General features: G+C 39.3%; 3 protein-coding genes across 5 annotated transcripts; 2 read left to right on the forward strand and 1 right to left on the reverse strand.

Annotated features, from left to right (window-relative positions):
• Positions 1 to 4744: 4744 nt before the first annotated feature.
• Positions 4745 to 7633, reverse strand: LOC147507491 (pentatricopeptide repeat-containing protein At2g25580-like). Of its 2 annotated transcripts, none has more exons than XM_086600208.1 (2): positions 5673 to 7633; positions 4745 to 5271 (listed from the first exon to the last, which is right to left on the reverse strand). In XM_086600208.1, the coding sequence occupies exon 1, from the start codon at positions 7535 to 7537 to the stop codon at positions 6026 to 6028; it is 1512 nt and encodes a 503-aa protein (XP_086456334.1). In that variant the 5' UTR covers positions 7538 to 7633; the 3' UTR covers positions 4745 to 5271; positions 5673 to 6025. The 2 variants fall into 2 exon arrangements, with proteins under 2 accessions (XP_086456334.1, XP_086456335.1); XM_086600209.1 differs by having other exon boundaries at positions 4745 to 5306.
• A 546-nt stretch (positions 7634 to 8179) lies between these two features.
• LOC147507492 (putative pentatricopeptide repeat-containing protein At3g23330) lies at positions 8180 to 13428 on the forward strand. 2 transcript variants are annotated; one of them, XM_086600211.1, is made up of 4 exons: positions 8180 to 10023; positions 10150 to 10380; positions 10454 to 10535; positions 10830 to 13428. In XM_086600211.1, exon 1 carries the CDS (start codon positions 8443 to 8445, stop codon positions 9973 to 9975), a length of 1533 nt encoding a protein of 510 aa, XP_086456337.1. In that variant the 5' UTR covers positions 8180 to 8442; the 3' UTR covers positions 9976 to 10023; positions 10150 to 10380; positions 10454 to 10535; positions 10830 to 13428. The 2 variants fall into 2 exon arrangements, with proteins under 2 accessions (XP_086456337.1, XP_086456336.1); XM_086600210.1 differs by having other exon boundaries at positions 10454 to 13428.
• A 394-nt stretch (positions 13429 to 13822) lies between these two features.
• Positions 13823 to 15161, forward strand: LOC147507493 (glutathione transferase GST 23-like). The gene is made up of 2 exons (XM_086600212.1): positions 13823 to 14159; positions 14638 to 15161. Exons 1-2 carry the CDS (start codon positions 13845 to 13847, stop codon positions 14995 to 14997), a joined length of 675 nt encoding a protein of 224 aa, XP_086456338.1. The 5' UTR covers positions 13823 to 13844; the 3' UTR covers positions 14998 to 15161.
• The last annotated feature ends 1339 nt before the right edge of the window (positions 15162 to 16500 follow it).

Raw genomic sequence — 16500 nt, forward strand, 5'->3', positions numbered from 1 at the left:
GATTCCAAATTTCTTTTTTAAACAAGCATTCCATTTTCCATTTTTAATATATTCTATTGAGCGAACCCTAACAATGTACCACCACAACCCAACATCCATCCCTAAACCCGACATCAGCCAAACATCAAATCCCGTATACCGGTTCAACCCATTTTAAAAATAAATAATTAAATTTTGGGCTTTAGTAGAAAAATTAATGGGCCCATAAAGCTTCTACAGTTCCATTTCAATATCCGAGTTTCACGGCAGTTCAACAAGTTTTAACAACGACAGTTTAACAAGTTCTAACAACGACAGGACGAACAATAATGACAGAAGAAACCTTGAATAGTAAAATTATACGTGAAATAGGAAAACTAATCTACTTACCTTAATTAAAAGCTCCACGAATCCCTTATAGTCCGAATCGTTGTGCTCCAACACTTTAGCAAGCGAGCTTTTATCTCCGCATCCATTTTTATTTTATTTTTATCTAAAAACCCTATTCTCTGGAAAAAATATGTATATATACCTGGGTTTGAAACCTAAGCCCAACACAGACTCGGGCCCAGAAATCAGGCCCACGTATCCCAAATCCAATCCAACAAATTTTAAATAAATAAATACGTATTTTAAATACGGGCATTACAGAAAGCGTCCTGCAAGTGAAGTGGAATTTGTGAGGTCGTCGAAGCAGCCTGGAAGGGACGCGGAGTTGTCGGGGATTATGATTTCTGCTCGACGAACTGCCGTGAGAGGAAGGGCTGGTACTCCTGGGCTTGCTCCTCGGGGGAATGGGAGGGAGGGGTCTCCGCTTGAGTTGGAGGAGGTGGAGTTTGTTCCTGGAAGTTCAGCGAAGCGGAAGGCGGGTGCCTCTAAGGAGAGGGCGACCAAGGTCGCGCAGCGTACTGTGCTGCAAACTTCAGCTGAGTGAACTAGGAGAAAAAGCGGGAGAAACGCCAGGCCGGTATTGAACTTGAGGATGCCCGTCTTGGAGGGAGTGGATGCATGCACGGGTTTTGGAATGGACACTGTTGGAAAGGGGAAGGCTGCTGCTATTACTAAGGGAGGTGGAAAGAAGCAGAACACCACAGTCTTTGGTGACGAACTGGATCGTCACCTGGTCTACGATGATGAGCGGTCCGGGGACGAGTGCTCTGTGAAGAAAACGGACTGCAGCTTCAAGGTGGCCCCAATCACGAGCTGTGTCCTAGACGTTTCAGTCTTGGATGGGGACAGGAGGGAGATGGACACCAAGAGCTTAAGGCAGAATTTGAGAGCGATGGATCTGGCTCAATGCTTGATAAGCTTTGATGTTCGTGAGGTGTTGATTTATTTTTTGATGAGCGATCTGAACTTAGATGTTATGTGTTATTATGCGGTTGTTGATGAGGATATCAAAAGTTAAAGCGGATAGCACGCATTGTTGAGTTGGAGAGTGGCGAAGTGGAGAAGGTGAAGGACGAGTTGGCGAATCTCCGGGCTGTCCGGGGAGATGGAGAAGAGGGAGGCGGAGGAACGTCGAAGAAGAGTAATGACGAAGGCGTTGGAGAGGATGACATTGGTCGGTGCAAATGCCAAAGTTGAAGGAGGAGTCGGGCATCATGAATCGAAGTATGCCAAGAAATGCAAGGTCGTTGCCAAGGAAGCACGGGGATGCATACAACGCTTCGGCAAATAGTATGAGGACCTAGAAAGCGACCTACCTTCTATTGAAGTGGAATCGAGAACGGGGCACCCTAGGTACACCGAGGAGGAGGAAGTACACGGGAATGCCGGCGATGTTCCGATCCACCCGGCATTGTCATTCCCGGATATATGTATCGATCCACAAGTGTGTAGAAGTGACTATATCGTGGTCGTGGCTAAGGATATTTGTCTACAATGTTATAAATAAAATATGATGATATAGTTAAGTTACAAATGTCTTAAGTGTTAGTTATATTCGCTTGATTGAATTGTGATTTCCAAGAGGGTAGACCCTACTAACTCTTTGTGCAGGGCTCGTGTCTACCCTATGAAAAACTAACTCGGGTAAAGGTAAAAGAAAAGTTAAATATAGTTATTTTGTATAATCGCGTATATGATACTTTGATTATTTTGTTAAGGGGAATAAGGAACTACGATGCCTCTGAGGGAGGAACTACCTACCTTATCCTTAAATCACTCACACCAGCTTTATGCTTATCCCCTTGTAATATGTTTTTTTGCATGGGGGTGCGTTCTGTGTTGGAACGCAAATGGAGAGCAGCAGTGGGAGACCTAATCGCGTCTAGAAGGTATTGTATTTGATCAATTTTATTTGTTTTATGATGAAGTTGTATCATATTTGAGCTCTTTTATTTTGGAAGATGGGTTTTGATGTATAAGTAGTGTGGAGGACGTGATGTATATTGTTGAGGTTGTTATGATAATGTGGAGATGTATATATGTTAGTTTGTATTGTATAAGACCTATATTAGGATTTCTGGGATTTGTTTGTATATAAATTGTTTTCTTTTGATTCGAGGGTTGATTACTTGACTTAACTGGCACTAGTCGAGATGTTTAAGTAGCCGGTTCTACGAATCAGTATATCTTTTAGTAGTTGGGTGTAGTTTTATTGGATTTCCAAGTTATAACAGGATTTAAGTTTATGAAATGTTGAAATACAGAGGAAATTCTGTCAAAATTTTTGTAGGATTTTTTTGATTCGAGAATTGGTTACTTGACTTAACTGGTACTAGTCGAGATGGTTAAGTAGCCGGTTCTGCGAATTAGTATTTCTTTTAGTAGTTGGGTGTACTTTTATTGGATTTCAAGGTTATGACAAGATTTAAATTTATGAAATGTCGAAAATACATAGGAAACTCTACTGAAATTTTTGTAGGATTTTTCTGTCTCTGTGTAGTTTAGGGTTTTGCTTAATTAGTTGGTCTATATCACGTCCTGAGTTTTGTAATAATTATAGATGTCATGTGTCTTTGGTATTCAGTGACTGTTTTATTGTTATCTTCGTTCTCTTATCTCTCTGGAAATGCTAGGGCTAGTTGTTCTTGTGTGCGCGCATCTGTGCTGAAGATTCATACGTGAAGGAATCATCATAAGAAAAGATGATGAAATTAGTCTCAGCAGAAAAGATGATGAAATCGGTCTCAGCAGAAAACGTCTTTGAAATCAATGAGAGTTATATTGGTAAAAGCATGGGAATAATGATGGTCAATGGTCCGAACGAGACGATGGGTAAGGTTCTAGAGTTCTTGCAAGAGACAAAGGATCATGATCATATAAAAGGAGAGGATCTTCTTGATTCAGTGTTGTTTGTTGGGAAGTACTTGGCGGAATCACCCTTTGCTTGCATGTTAAGGCTCTGGATCTTCTCGAGTACCTTCTTTCCATCAAGGGTGAGGATGAACCAAGACCATTCTATTCTGTTTTATTTATGCTTCCCCTATTGTCCCAAATAACAACCTCCATTGAATGATGTAAAATCTGGCTTCAACCAAAGGGCTGCAATATGTTGTAGATTGCCTGATCAAGATGATAGATACGGTTTATGGCAGTGATAGGGAGGATACTAGTGGGAGCATAGTTTTGGCAAGTGATGTAATTGAACACATCATATTGACAACTGATGAAGTGGATTAGAGTTGTGTTGGTCGTCTCCTAAAGACGTTATAGTGTTGGATAGACTCTATAGGCGAGGCATCTATGGACAATGCATGCCTTCACGCTCTCATCATGGATTCAATCACAACAGAAGATCTAATAGATGCGTTATATGATTGAACGCTCAGTGCAAGTGCAACAAGTATTGTAATATGTAGAAAAAAAATTCAAGATTCATTGTTAAAGAATGAAAAGTCAATGTAATATGTAGGAATTATGAGGTGTATTTTTGAGCATTAGAGAGTAATTTATATTAAAAGTACGACTGTGAAGGAATAATATATTTATATATATTATGCACGTGTCCAACACGAATTAGGAAAACTCATGGAAGATCGTTACAACATAACACCTCGTCCAGAACGAGGTGACAACCTCCAGGACTCATGACAGATCGTTACAACATAACACATCGTCTAGAATGAGGTGACAACCTGGCACATGCACGCAATGGGCAGTAACGCTCAACGTAGTTGTGTTAGTTAAAGTCCGTAGCATCAATCGCGCTCATGAATACACTGTCTAAAAGCTCATTTATTCTCATCAAGACAGGGACCTGAACTGACGGAGGAAAAGGGAGAAGCATTGGGTACTTACCTATAAAAAAGAAGAGAGGAACTACGTTTAACTTGATTCAAGTTCATCATAAAAACTTGATACGTAGGCAGCTCGTCCCAAAGCGAGCTCAATCAAAACTCGACCCATCACAATCTTCCCCATTATTCACACTTGTAAGGACTGATCAAATTCAACCTTTACAATGACCACATTCAAAGAAAATATAGTTGATTTGTGGATATTTATCGATATTATCGATATTTGCCAATATATCGCGATATATCTACGATATTTGCAGTCATAAATACCCACATATAGTTTGTGGATATTTGTAGATATTTGTCGATATATCCATGATATTTGTAGATGCCCCAATGTAATATATTCCCAAATAGGGAAATATATCCCCAATACATATCCATAAATCAGAAGTCGATATTTTGTACTATGGTTAGAACAATACAACGCAATAGCCTAATGTCAATAACAGCTTTGCTTCGGTCGTACTGCTTGCCATTGAAAATCAAATAATTATGCGTATTCCATATAAACCCAAATAAAAGCATAGGGAAGGTCCTTCCATAGCTTTATTCCAACATCGCCACACCGGGTGGAAGGCCCCTGCTTAAAAAATGCTCCACTGAAGGTAAGACTCTTGATGGGATGTCTTTCTTCCCATTAAGAAAAAAAAAAAAAATCTAAATATGAACACTATTATACAAAAACAGATTCTCTTCTCACTGTTCTACAGCTTAGCAAGACAGCAATACCAGCACCATTAGTGATAGCACCATAGCATTTTCACACCATAGCATTTTCATCAACACGTTGCAAACATATTCAGTGTCCTGAAGGTTTTAATACTTCGAAATATTACTCCTGCCCATAAGTTTTGGGTATTCCTTGTACTGAAATTCTTCATTGACTACTATGATTAGGAACTCCTTCAACTAGCCACTCCACCTTATAAATGGAAAAGTCGGAGAGGATCACATATGTAAATGAAGTGGCATAACTATTGAACTTCAAAGGAAGGGCTGTATATAAAGGATACAAGATTTGAGAGATACGTCTGGCAACCATGACCTGGCAATAGTAGAGTCGTCAATAGTAGGCTGCAACTGAACACCTTAAAAAGTTGGATTCACAGATCACGAAAGTAACCAGTTACTACACTACACTGTAAGTAGGTAGTTCAACTATAAATCTAGCTCCATAAAAATAATAATCTCTATATAAACATGGCAGTGGAAGCCCAGAATTGAAGAGGGGCATGTTGATCATGGCAAGCATGGTTGACATTAGATGCATCATGCATGAGAGATTACTTAGTAATTAGAAGCATGAGCAAAAGACGGTAACAACTAATTTCATATTTATTTGTTCAGATACTCCTTTCAAACAAAAACCACAAGCACAAAGTTATGCTCTCGAAGGAGATGTGGCCTACTCTAAATTATAATGTTACATGAATTAATGGTACTTACTGGCAAATTTCTGTAGAACATCACCAAATTCCCAGATTCATTACCAAAAATCTTTGCAAGAACACAAGCCATCCTGGAAATGGTGAAACCGTTTGGTATCTCGCATGATGAATTGCCTACCAACAATCTTTGCCATGATCTTCAAGGCCTTATGGCAATCCACACACACACGAAGGTTTTTTATTACCCGAATAGGCATTCGAGCCGCACTGTTGACAAGGCCATGAGCCACAGCAAGCCTTTCACTATGGGAAAGAAGAGCTTCTTCTTTGCTTTAAATTAATCAACATCGTGTAACACTTGTCTAAGCTCGGGCACATAACCAGCCTCTTTCATTTGTGCACTCATTCCCTTCAAGAGGGAATAGTTCTCTGGGTGGCATGTATCCCCTGCCCTGTACTCCTGCACCTTACTTCGCATATCTCGAAGGTCATCAGACCTTTTCTTCTTCTCACCCTCTTTCTCAAGTTCAGATTCTTTCGCTGGCAAAAGGCCTTTTTGGACAGATCTGTCAGGCGAGAAGGATCTAAAAAGTTGACCAGCTTGGCACAATGATCCCCGAGTTCTATGTTACCATGAATTATGCAAAGATTCATCAAGGATTCCCAAACTTCTACATTCGGGTCAAAAGGCATCTTTTCAATGAACTCCATGGCCTCTTCCAAACATCCTGTACTCCCCAACATGTTCACTACACTCAGATAGTGTTCCATGGTCGGCACAATACCATATACCTTGCTCATTGATTCAAAGTGCAACATCCCCTCATCAATATCAAATAGGACACCACATGCTAAGAATACTCCAACAAACATTTGCCCATCGGGTGTTAGTCCCATCCCTTTGAACCGAGTAAATAGGTCGATGGCATCTTCTCCACACCCATTTTTTGCGAGACCCGTTATCATGGTGTCCCAAGATGTCAAATTACGTTCATTCATCTTCTCAAATACGTCAAATGCATCTGACATGGAACCACAGCTGGAATACATCTCTAAAACCTTATTATGAACACTAAGATTTACATGTCCCAATGATCTGATAAGGTGATCATGGACTGTTTTTGCATACTGTAGAACTCCAATCTCTCCACATATCTGCATTAATAGGAGATATCTCGGTAAATCCACAATGATGCCATTATTCTCTAACACCGTCAAAACTTCCACAGCGTCTTTCACTTTATTCTCCTTGCAGAAACCATCCAGCTCCTCAATAGTACCCACATACTGAATCTTTTCAGCTGCTTCAACTGATCTACTATTAAGTCCGAAGCTCATAGGTGTTGAAGAATCACCAACTCTTCTCGGTAACCCATTTGTATTCATATTAAAACCCCCACTGCCTTGATATCCATTTGTAGAGTTGTTAAACCCTTGAACACTACCTGTATAAGACCCAGTTGTATTATCTTGAAAACTCCCACCGTAGTTCGCATTCGACTTAACATTACACCCAACTGTATTCTCATTAACTAGTCCTACAACATTGCTAGCATAAGACTCATTTCGATTTCCCTGAAACTCCAAAGAACTCCCTTGAGGACTAGTGGAATAACCACCATTCGGGTGATTTTGTCTCAAGCCTCTAGAAATCCCACCATTAAACCCATTAACATTCTGTGAATACCCATTAGTAGTAATAAAGTTTGTATCCTGTCCACTTAAATTGTGATTTTGAACTTGAGTATCGTTATAAAAATCGATTCTTTGAGCAGAAACAGTGCTGAATTGATTGAATGTTAAAGATGAATGTAATATTAACAAGTTTTGAAGAGAAGTAAAGTGTGACGAGAAATAATTTACCTTTATGAAAGCTTTACAAGCGTTGAGAGTAACAAGTGTTGCTGCTCTGTTTATGGCCATTTATAAAAATTAGGGGAGAGCTGGAAATGTGATAAAAGGAGGAGGGTTTTTCCAGTTTCATGAAAAAAATGTCTCAACTTTGTCAAGAAAAAGAATGAGTTAAACCGTTATGAATCGCTGAGTTACGGCCACCCAAACCAAACATTGGGCCTACATTACTCAAATGTCTCAGTCTAAGCCCATTGGGTATTTTTCAAACAAAGCCCAAAAGGAAACAGCCCGTCGTGGTCGGTTTTACACTTTTTTGCAGTATACTCAAAATAAGAGGTCCTCTCCAATTTCGGCAACAGCTACTCGGCGTATTTTGCAGCAATTAATAGAGTAATGTCAGCAACTTTTTGCACTGAGTTGCTTACAATGTTCGAATTGGGAACACATTGACATTATCATGGTCGAATCAGAAATTTACTCTAGATATATCAAGTACCATTGATTATGGCCAATGAGTTTGAGGATTTGCAATACAAGACGGTGCCAAAATCTTACAAAATCTAAATAATTTATTCACACCCAAACCAAACCACATTCCATCAACTCGATATTGCAAGAGTCAGTTCAAAACGGTCATTATGTTCAAGCCTTTTTATTTAAGAAAATTATTGAGTTAAGGAGACCCAAACCTATTATTAAAGACTAAAAATCTTACACATGGATTAGACCCTGAGCATTCTCAGTTACATAGTTGTGTAAGGTACTATCTAATAACATGCTTAGCTGCTCTAGCATGTGCACCTTGTTCCTAATGGACAACACAGTGTTAAGGTAGTACCAAGATTCAGAGTTTGTAGATTTTTTTTGCACTCAGACAAGGATTGTATTAAAAATGAAAGAATGTGTTACCGGGAGAAGGTTTTACATTGCTCAAATATTGAATTAATTAAAAATTGTAGCTAGGTTTTTCATCAATGAGACTGGGGAATGGCATTAAAAGAGGGTGCCAACTGTGTTCAAAATCTCACAAATTTATTCACAATCACAATCACACTCACACCCAGACCAAACCACATTCCATCAACTCCTTAATAAAAGACCTGGTTCAAAAATGCCATTTTAGTGAAGCCTTGGAACATTACACAGAGCGATGGAATGCTGGTTTTAGACCTGATAATTTCACATATCCATACATTCTTAAAGCGACAACCCAGCTCAAGGATCAAACCATGGGTCATTTAATTCACAACACTGTGATTAAAACTGGGTTTGAGTCTAATCTCTTTGTAGCCAACAGCTTAATCCTCTTTTATGGTCAATTAGGCAAGTTAGAATCCATTCGTTTTTTGTTCGATGAAATGCCTGTGAGAAACATTGTTACATGGACAGCAGTCATATCTGCATTCTCGCAAAACCATAAATTCGATTCTGCGATTGGATATTTTCGTGAGATGCAAATTGAAGGGGTTAAGCCCAATTCCTTTACAATGGCTACACTTCTTCCAAGCTTTTGTAACAGTGAGGAATTGATTCAGATTCATAGTTTCTTGATAAAATGCGGATTTGATTGTGATGTTTTTGTGTCGACTGCACTTATTGATGTTTATGCAAAGTGTGGGTCTATTTTCCCAGCTCAACAGGTTTTTAATGAGATGCCTGAGAGAAATATAGTTTCATGGAATGCAATGATGTTGGGTTATAACCAGAACGGAGGTGCTCTAGTGTCACTCGAACTATTTGCCAAGATGAGGAGATCTCGTAACGTTCAGCCTGATTCATTCTCAGTTGTCACAGCACTTAATTCTTGCTCAGTTTTAACCACATTGCGGAATGGAAAAGAGATACATGGTTATGTGTACAAGGTTGGTCTAGAAGGAGTTGTCTTTATTGGAAATGGACTAATCGACATGTATGGAAAATGTGGATTGTTGGAAGTGGCAGAGCGGGTTTTCTATGAGATGCGTGAGAGGGATGTGAGTTCATGGACTGCACTGATTACATGCTACGGCTTGCATGGACAGGGGGCCAAGGCCATTTCTATCTTTGAGGAAATGAAGCAAACCAAAAGCATCACTCCTAATTCAGTAACAATAACTGCAATCCTTACAGCTTGTAGTCACTCCTGTCTTGTGGAAGATGGGATCAGGTATTTTGAAGCTATGACTAGTGATTTTGGTATAGAGCCAACCATGAAACACTATTCTTGCATAGTAGATTTGCTGGGAAGAACAGGATTCCTTGAAGAAGCTTTGAAATTCATTGCTAAGATGCCAATTCAAGCTGATGTCCGATTATGGGAATCGTTACTGGGCACTGCAGTTATTCAAGGGGACAAATCTATTGCTGAAATTGCTGCCAAGAGCCTTATTACATTGCAATCTGAAAATCCTGAAGTGCTTATACAGTTGGCGAATGTATATGCAAAATTTGGTAGGTGGGAAGAAGTTGCAAAAATAAGAGTGGTGCTATGCAAAACTCCGGGTCTTAGCTTTGTATCCAAATTTTGATGGAATTTGGTTATAGTCTTCGAAATAGGGAACTTAACCCAAGATCTGGTATGCAAATCTTTAGAATTATGCCAAAAACTGCCATTGTTTGTTATCAAATATTGCACTTTGCCCTCTATGTCCAGTAAAATGTCTAATATCTTTTACACTCCTCATCTTATAACTTTATCGCAGTTGGAGGAGATGTCCTGAAAGAGTCAGGCTATAATGATGAGGAAAGAAGAGCCATTCATCTTGGTATATGTTCTAGAAGAAAGGCAACCGCAGGCTCCAGCACAAAGATATATATGGGCAATCAACTGGCATGAAACATCCGGTTGAATTAGAATGCCATATAGGCACAGCGGCTTCACAAAGATAAATGTTGCAATAGTAGTATAGTACAACAAGAAGAACATACTACCTGTAAGTAACATGTCTATTTCTATTTCAATTACCCGGCCTGCATTCTTATTCTGATACAAACTTTCTTTTGTAGGATTTTCAGGTTTGCGCATTATCCTGTTGGTCTTGGTCCCCAACACCATTTAATGCCTCTGCCTTCCTTGCTGCAAACGCAGGTTACTGTTCACATAGTCTTTGTTTGGTTAGTTTCTGCTTTAGTAAAGTTTTGTGTGTGCACCGGCACCTACACGTGTGTGTACTTAACCTGATCATGGTTAAGTAGTTAGCTTTCCGCTCCTTCAGAGTTCGGGCTTTTAAGGAGTGTTGGATGGTTACTTAGCATACTGTGTCAGAGCCAACTCCAAATTCAAGGTTCGAACCTCGGGAGGAGCGACCTAGATGCTAGTTTAAAAAGGCTTGCTATTATGTATGGTAATGGTGCTAAGTCAGTGGATACTCAATACTGATAGGTGAGCGAGCAATCAGATGAAGAAAGGGCTACCATCAGGCCAGTGTCGCTGGGCTTGGCCAACTTGGGCGTCGACTTTGGAAGCGTGGTGGAATGTCAGGATCCTGGTTAAGTGTAATAAGCTTTCTGCTCCTTGACAGCTTGGGCTCTTGAGGAATATTGGTTGGTTAACAGTGGTGCGTGGAAATCAGTAAAATAAAAAAGAGAGTAGGAAAGTGTGTTTGTTCCTGTGGAGTTATATGCAGTTTGAAGAAGTAGTAACTCTAGGAATGCCACAAATCAGTAAGTGTTATGAAATGGTACCGTAACCTCTCCTGTCCATGAATAAGCTTACCGTTCCACCACGTCACTTAAACTAGATTGAAGAAACATACATACAATTTCTTTTTCTTTTCTTAATTTTTTAGATGGAACGGATTTCAGCATCATCGTCATTGGCAGCAGAAGCATTGTCAGTTTGAATTTCAATTTCAGGAACTTCGGGTGTTATCAAGCTCGAGATATTACTCCCGCCAGGAAACGACCACTGAACTAGAGCTTCCAATGGTTCGATTTTCCAAAGGAATCTCAAAGAAAGTCTTACTCTCTCTTCATATTCTTCAGGTGGGCTCTCTGTGACTTCCTTGTATATGGCGATAGGAAGTTGAGCAAAAAATAGATGCAACATGTCAACCAATAATTGCTCTATGTAATTATATAGATCTTTGATAGATGAGTAACTCCGACGGTTGATGAAGTCTGTGACAATGCCTATTTCATCCCACACTACATCTGATGGCAATGCAGTTTTCAGTTCCCGGATTATTAAAAGTGCACGATCAATGTCAGATGGAGGTTTAGTCGTCCCAACACTAGATCTTCCAAATATGATGGGAAGGAGTACGTGAAAACCCCTACCTTTCCGCACAAGATTAGCTAATTTGGATGTCTCACTATTCCTTGTGCTAACAAAGTTTATCCTATCATTAATAAAGTTAATGGTATCATAAGATTCATTCAACGTCTGTGCTAAAATACCACTAAGAATGGGTGGTACAGAAACAACGGCGATTCTGACAAGGATTACCATCGAAAGAATAGATACTTCTATACCTTCCTCGAGATAAATTTGATCTCTAAGTTCCAGCGTATACAACTGCTGGGAAGGTGGCCGTCTAGAAAGGAGTTTGGACAAATGGTTCAGCGACTCACTTTTACTTGCAGCCATCCATCTCGTCATTTCATCCACACTTTTCCAAAATGTCCACTCATCCAATTCCATATCGCCGCAATTCATATCTTCAAATTCTGCAGCAGCTTTACTTTCTTTGTATTTTGTAATGCAAATTGCAGAGATTGTTCCAACAACTTTATTGACTGCTGTTGCAGGAATTAAGAACGCAAAAATCATAATGTAGTCCCCCATCTGGAGTAAGCTTTGATATATATCTTTCCAAATGTCACGGGCTTCTATTCCCAGTATTGGATGCAAGTAAGTTCGCTTTTCCCTCTTTAATTTTTGGTACTGATTCCCGTTCATTTGGGTAGCCATGGCGAGCCATCTAAAGCTAGTGGCCGAAGTTCCTACTAAAATAGTGAAAATCTGAGTTACAACTATCGTCCACATTGACCAGCCATAATCAGAACTGCCCCCACAAAACTTCAGCTCCTTTCTAATAAGAGATCGAAATGCAGCTTGCATTACGACGACCAGGGAAAGAATGCATAGAAAGCCAATCGTAGCAGAATGCGGATCTTTACACGGTACAAATTGCATATTGGAATTGAATCCATACAAGCAGCACAGCTTCAATCTTCTTAACATACTTGGTTCACCTTTTTGAATGAGATCTTTTTGATGATCAACGAATAACTTCTTTTGATAATTAGTAGCCCAAGCAAGAAACCATAACATTATGAGTAACCCCAACATGCAACAAATGATGATGATATGTTCAGTAATGAATAAGAAGATCACCCCAGTGTACATTTGCATGGAGAGGTTCACAATAACAGTGACTAAAAAGATGCTCAAACCAATCATGTTCGCCAAACAGTCAGACTCTTTGTTAATCCCAATCGAAGGCATGAAAAAACCCATTGAGATGCATATAACGGCAGTGCTGCTAAGCTTAGCCAATTGGTCTGGAGCACTGGGCATTGGTGAGGTGAGATCTATAGGGAGTTTTGCTACTACTGCAAGAAGAGTCAGTGTCATCGAATTGAGCGAGAATAAGTGACATGGTAACCAACGTTTCCTTGTACGAAATGCCACCCAAATATCATTGATCATGAATGCTAGACACACCAGAGTGGCTGCTGCTATGTATAAGCCGATTATAGGTAATGGAGCAGAATACCCAGTGGCATCCAACACGCCATTCGCACACCCCATCTCTTCTATGCCTCAGTAGTCTGAATTATAAACTGGCACATATCATCCTGGAAATACAAATATGTCTCAAATCCGATAGAAATGCTACTACAGATAATCCTTCCCAATCGAGCTACAGACCTTCGCAATTCTTTTTTCAACGGATTACTACCACCATTTTCCAGAAAGCGTTGGGTCTTTTAATTATCTAGTGGATTAAAAAGCAGCAGTCAGTCTCAACTCTCATGGATGGTTCATTGTTTTTTAAACCTTTTATATGAAATGCTAATAAGCAACGCATTCAGAGAGTTTTGCCGATACAAAGGACGATTCAAACTGTTCTATTCTTGGTTCCTTGTTACTAGGATCAGTATTGGGGGTTTCACATCTGTACGATCAGTTACTTAAATGATAATTACTGTTGACGTATTCTTCTAAGTTCTATCTATCTATCTATCTATCTATCTGTAGTTCTTCAGATCTATGGAATCAGTTTGTGGATATGCGTGTCACATGGAAGACAAACACATTCCACCATATTCTTGTTGAATGTATGGATAAAATAATTCGTAGAAACTTATGCTTAGCTTTTAAAAAATACTATAGACGTATGTTCACAATCAATAAAAGGACATTAGGACAATAAATGTCTCTTGCTACAATATGGCAAATGAACAACTTAAGGTGTTAGGACTATGGTGTAGCCCTTTCTATCTCAGAGTTCTCTGGGCACTAAAAATTAAGGGCATTGAGTATGAATACATCGAAGAAGATATTCCTAACAAGAGTCCCCTGCTTCTTCAACTAAATCCTGTTCACAAGAAGGTCCCAGTGCTTGTCCACAATGGGAAGCCAATCTCTGAATCTGTAGTCATTCTACAATACATAGAAGACACTTGGAAACAAAATCCAATATTGCCCAGCTATCCTTATGACAAGGCGGTGGTGCTTTTTTGGGCTAAATTCTGTGATGACAAGGTATTAATCGATTTGTACACATCAGTAGAATTCATCAATACTGGTTGGACAACATGAAGCACTTTTTTCTTCCTTTTTTCCCTTGTTTAATTTTAGGGTGAACTAGTGTTACCCCCCACTACATGAGCCAATTAGGATTCCCCCACTAGATGGGAAATTAGGGTCTTTCTCCTAAACACACGGTCAACTTGGTTTGACCGTTAACTTTCAAATCAAGCAACTGAAAATGACTTAAATCTCCCCACCTAATTAAAATTGAACATTTTCTTTTTGAAAACAATGAGGGCATTTGTATAATTTTCAATTATTTGACTTGAAAGTTAATGGTCAAACCAAGTTGACCGTGTGTTTAATTTCCCATCTAGTGGGGGGAAATCCTAATTGGCTCATATAGTGGGGGTAATACTAGTTAACCCTTAATTTTATATACAAGCATTAAGTTAGTAACATCGCTAATATCTTCTTTTGCCCCATGCAGTTACTACCTTCAGTTTTTGATAGTTTTATCAAACAAGGAGAAGATAAAAAGGAAGCTGTTGCACTTGCTGGTGAGAACATAAAATTCATAGAAGAAGAGCTCAAGGGAAAGAAGTTTTTTGGTGGTGAGGAAATTGGATTTCTGGACTTGTGTCTTGGTTGGACTATAACTTTCTTCAGTGTCTTAGATGAGATCAATGGTCTTAAGTTATCTGATGAAGAAAGATTTCCCTTGCTATCAGCTTGGATGGATAACTTCTCAAATTCTCCAATCATTAAAGACACCTTGCCTGATCGAGAAAGACTTCTTTGCAAGCTTCGTCGAATGCAAGAAGCATTCCTTCCACCCGCAGTTGAATGATATACTTCTGATGTCAAATGAGGCAAGTGTATGCATTGTCGGAGTATGAAGATGTCATCTTATCCAAGAAACCACATCCCCAATATCTGTGATCTTCCATAGTTATTGTCACCAGTTCAGATTAATAATAGATCATTATGAATTACTAGTTGTTGCGTCTAAAAGGGAGGCTTATTTTTCCAGCTGGTTACTATCATTTTGAGTATACATACATTACTATAATAATATAATTAAGTAGTTGTAGTGGATTAACTAGTATTTAGATAAGAAAAAATGATACAGAAAACTAGTGTTATAATGTACCGGACGTGTGCTATGCTCAAATTCAATAGTTTACAAAGGCCGAACAGCTGGTGCTGTTATCATCGGAAACACCTTTTGGAATGTTTAATCATACAGTCTCCGAAAGTCTTAGCTAGAGCATATTTATTAGCTCGATCTGTTAAGTTTTCTTAAGCATCATTCAGTATTTTCCATGGACCAGTGACCTGTTTTCAGACGTTTAGCCATTGCTCCAGACTCATTTAGTGTCAACGAGGCCATTCTGCATCATAAACTATCTAAGTAGTGGCGTCTCAACTCTCAACGTGATTATTTACGCTTGCATGCTGAGCTGAACCTCGTCAACATGCAGAGCTTAATTAATTCAGAAACTCAAATATATTAAATAAAAACAGTCAGAGAAGCTTAATTCAGTGTTTTGGAGGCTGAATGTGGACATGTGGCACAGGGAGGAAGATCAAAATCTAGTTCCCACTTAAAGAACTAATAAAATTGGACCATGGGTTTGAGCTGGTTTCCATGAATGCCCATGCCCCATGGTAGACCGTGCAAAAGTCGAGTTTTATGGCAGGTGTGCCACTCACAAGGAAATTGCCCGCCAGCATTCCTCATTATACAGTGCTTCTTTTTGGATGAATATGGACAAAACTAGAAACGAACAAGAAGGCTACATACAGGCGGTCAAGGGTAAATAAAGTCTGCCTTTTGAGCAACTCTCTGGAAAGTGGAAACAAGGCTATGAATGTTTACCTGTAAATTTTTCCAAGTAATTTTAGACCAAAACAAAGTTTGTTAGAAGGGATGTAAATCCATCACTAAAATCCTACCAAAAGGGGTGCAAATATAGTGAAGTCTTTGCCGCCATTTTAAAACGAGGAATGCTGGAGTGAAGCTTGATTGTGTTATGCTCCACTCCTTAAAAAACCACAACTTTTTCTGTGGGATTCTTACAATCAAGTACACTTCTCATTTTATGGTGTCTCTCAAGACCGCGCAGGTTGAAGAAGATCCGAATTTTCTCTTCCAATATTCTGTTTGATCATGGGGGATTCTACCTCTCAACCGATTTCAAGACAACCTATGTCTTGGAGCTCTCTTTTTAGTAATTCTTGTATTTCTAAAAATACTACACCTTTGAGAATTTATACACCTGAACTTACCGATGGAGTAGCTGTAGTACCTCAAGACCTCATTGATGAGGGCGTTGAGGAGTGGAAAGAT

The sequence above is a fragment of the Coptis chinensis genome, chromosome 3 (genome assembly GCF_015680905.1).
Source record: "Coptis chinensis isolate HL-2020 chromosome 3, ASM1568090v1, whole genome shotgun sequence".
Taxonomy (NCBI): Eukaryota; Viridiplantae; Streptophyta; class Magnoliopsida; order Ranunculales; family Ranunculaceae; genus Coptis; species Coptis chinensis.